Here is a 3557-nt window from a genome sequence, read left to right on the forward strand (position 1 = left end):
ATTTGTTTTTCCTCTCAGCCACCAAATCGTCTCTGGACGCCCTGAGGAGGAGACTTCATGTCCTCAAATACCAGCCGTCCTCCTCGTCCTCCTCCTGCGGCGGCCAGTCAGCTCCTCCTCCTCTCTTCAGAGCCTCCATCCAGCTCGCCATCCCCAACATCGTCCTCAGACCCAGCCTGGACGACATCCAGGTACCTCTGACACAATCGCCTCACCTGTTCCTCTGTCCTTAGAGTTAAATTATATCCAGCATTTTATCAGGGTTTTTTTTGGCATCGTGTTTAACCCTTTAAAACTTGGATTAACATCAGTTTTCTTGTGTTGCGTTTAGGCGCCTTTCATGAGCATTTAAACCTTTGAAAAGAAGGCAATGAGCGATTTGGCATAATCAGTGAAAATCGACAAGAAATTAAACCAAAAATGTGTTTTATATATGATCATATAATAAGAGAAAATATACAAAACAAAAAAACGTAACCATTTAGAATTATGCTTTTAAACCTGTAACACACATGCATGGCAGCTGTGTGGGGGTGTCCACATACTTTTGGCCACACACTGTAAGTACCTCCAGCGCTCCTCAGCTACAGCTGAACTGAATGAGTGTGTGTGTGTGTGTGTGTGTGTGTGTGTGTGTGTGTGTGTTTCAGAGCGCCGTGAACAGGCTGGTGAGCGCCGTGCTGTCCGTGACCAAAGACATCCCTCTGTGGACGTACGCTCACCTGCAGTACAAACAGCAGCAGGTACGCCGTCGTCCTCCTCTCTTAAACACCCATCACCACACAGCCAATCACATCCCGGCGTCTCTCTGTCCGCCAGGTGGAGCAGGCGGCGGGCCGGGACGCGGGAGACGACATCCCGGTGAAGCCGCCGGTGCTGAGGCCTCTGGACAGACAGCTGGCCGAGCACAGAGACGTCACCAAGTCAGTCCACAGACACGTTAACGAGTCTTTTCATTCCAGCGTCTGTCAGATCTGCTGCTCCTTCAGAGGGTTTCTGTAGTTTTCGGTTATATTTGATTGTCTGAAAATTAAGGGTCCCGTAGGAAAAAAATTACAACAAAAAAACAGAAAAGATGAGGTCATTTTGACCATATTTGGCATATTGAGAAAAAACATGTCTATTTCCACCAGGTGACCTGCTGCTGATCACTGATATTAAAAATATCTACTTTTCGTGTAGTATATTGACAAAAACCTGGCATTTAAAGGGTTGAAATTCTGAAAGTGAATGAAAATTTGATATTTATGATCAGGACTGATGCTGATTAAATAAAATAAACACAAAAAAGTAGAAATTAATAATAATGTATATATTTTTTTTAAGCCTGATTCTGGGAAGCACACCTTTTTGTGCAGAGTGATATGATGTTCTTATCTGACACAGCACAAATAATAACGTATAAAAATCGATGTTGCTGCTAATAATCGACATGCTGAAATACGTTGTTGTTGTTTGCAGGTTGGTGATCCAGCTGAGCTCCGTCGTGTCGTCTCTCAGATCTCAGGCTGCTGAAACTCTGAATCAACTCGCTCACTTTTCTGCACTGTGGAACCAGGTGTGTGTGTGTGTTGTTGTTGTTGTTGTTGTTGTTTATTGGACTAACTCTCAGGTGTGTTCAGGACCCAGAGGAGCAGGTTCAGGTCTTCCTGCAGTCCGACCCGTCGCTGACGGAGTTCAGCTCTCAGATCTGCTTCTACTCTGTGAGTCCATTTCCTGTTTGTTTATTTATTGATTATCATCAGTAAACACTCACAATAAACATCAGATTCAGTATTTAACATCATCAGAGTGAATCCTGTTGGTTTGATTTCTTTCTAAAACATGGGGGGAAAAGGCAAAAAAAAAAATAAATTATAAAAATTATTCTAAAAAATGATGGGAGAAAATTTACATTGAACTCATCATAACTCACAACTCATTTTTTGCATATTTTATTCAAGTCAGTTCCTTGCTTTTTACCTAAATTTTTTATTTTATTTAGTTTTTTTTTTTGCTAATTTTAAGGTACTTGTCTTGTATTTTTTTACTAATTTCTTGCTCTTTTTTGAGTCATTTCTTTTTAAGTTGCTAATCGCCTTTTTCCTGTTTTTAAAGGAATTGAACCACTTGGGTTTCAAAGGGTTAACTGTGAAAAAAGTGGAATAAAAAGCTGCCTTCAGAAACATAAAGTTAACATCAGAACAGGGACAGTAAAACTTTTACCCATGATGCCTTGCTGCCCCTGCAGAAGCTGGAGGAGCAGATTTCGGAGCTCGCGGCGTTTCGCTCGGTGGGCTCGGTGCTGTTCGACACCGAGCAGCTGAAGCTGGCGCTCACTCAGGAGTGCCGTCTCTGGAAACGAGCCTTTGGCGCCGCACTCAACCGCCGTGCGTCCGCCGACATGGATGACGTCTTCTCGTTCGTGGACGGGCTGACGAAGCGCCTGCAGCGTCCAATCACAGACCTGGAGGACGTCCGAGGAGCCATGGCGGCGCTCAGAGAGGTCAGCCAGCTTCTGATTGGCTGTTGACAAAAAATGGTTCTGTGTGGGTTTCCAAGGGTTAATAAATTCTTGAGAATAAAAATAATATTACAAGAGTGAAGTAGTAATTTTGAGAAAAAAAGTCAGAATTTTATGAGAGTAAACACGCAATATCACGAGAATAAAGTCCTATTTTTACAAGAAAGGGGACATTATATCAGGGAAATAATCATACTATAATTTTATAGCATATTAGCTATAAAACATGTCGGAGCACGGGTCAGCAGGTTACCTGTGGACCGTGTGTGACACGACACGACGCCAGGGACTGCAGTTTCCATGGACGCTGCCTGTGCTCACCTGTTTTATAATTTATTGGTAATATTTTTATTTCTGTAGTATAATATCCCCTTTCTCGTAAAAACGTGACTCTATTCTTGTAAAACTTGTCTTTTTTCTCATAAAAATTGTAAAACTACGACTTTATTTTCGTAGTAATACCACTTTCATCTCATAATATTACAAATATACTCAAAGTCTCAAAAAACAAAAAAAGTCCTCAGTGTGGTCCTAAACCTCCGTCGTACTCGTTCACCTCCTCTCTATCTTGTGTTTGAGATTCGGGAGGCGGAGGTTCGTATCGACGCCACCATCGGCCCCGTGGAGGAGTCCTTCGCTCTGCTCAACAAACACGAGCTGCTCTTCAATGACAGGAACGCCGAGCGCGTAGACGGTCTGACGTACGCCTGGAGGACCCTTAGCGGCCTGGTGAGACCTGCTTTACAACACACACGAAAAGACATAAAGACATAATAAAAACCCACATGTAAAAATAAGATAATATCAGAAGCGAATACGTAAGTATAATACCGTTAAGTCAGAGCTCGTTAAAGGCGAAAGTGAAAAGAAACGTTTATAGTTTTCTGTTGAAAATATGTACAACAATGACATCGTTTGGCAAAGACTCACAAAGGTCTACCTACACAAACCTCTCTGATTTCAGTACCTCTTCTGACGCGTTCCATATAACTGGTTCAACAACACTAAACGTTTATTTTGTGTGTGTGTGTGTGTGTGTGTGTGTGTGTGTGTG

At 42.5% G+C, this 3557-nt stretch overlaps 1 protein-coding gene and 1 long non-coding RNA gene across 2 annotated transcripts; both read left to right on the top strand.

The window, feature by feature from the left end:
* The first annotated feature begins 15 nt into the window (after positions 1–15).
* Positions 16–1484, top strand: LOC121938336. The gene is made up of 4 exons (XR_006105266.1): positions 16–191; positions 651–743; positions 820–923; positions 1462–1484. It is a non-coding gene; the product is annotated as an uncharacterized LOC121938336 (long non-coding RNA).
* A 152-nt stretch (positions 1485–1636) lies between these two features.
* LOC121938335 (dynein axonemal heavy chain 5-like) lies at positions 1637–3232 on the top strand (the record flags this gene model as incomplete). Its single annotated transcript, XM_042481599.1, has 3 exons — positions 1637–1703; positions 2231–2485; positions 3083–3232. Coding segments are annotated over exons 2-3 (252 nt in total), but the record flags the coding sequence as incomplete, so codon positions are not given.
* Between the last annotated feature and the right edge of the window lie 325 nt (positions 3233–3557).

The sequence above is a fragment of the Plectropomus leopardus genome, unplaced genomic scaffold (genome assembly GCF_008729295.1).
Source record: "Plectropomus leopardus isolate mb unplaced genomic scaffold, YSFRI_Pleo_2.0 unplaced_scaffold29191, whole genome shotgun sequence".
NCBI lineage: Eukaryota > Metazoa > Chordata > Actinopteri > Perciformes > Serranidae > Plectropomus > Plectropomus leopardus.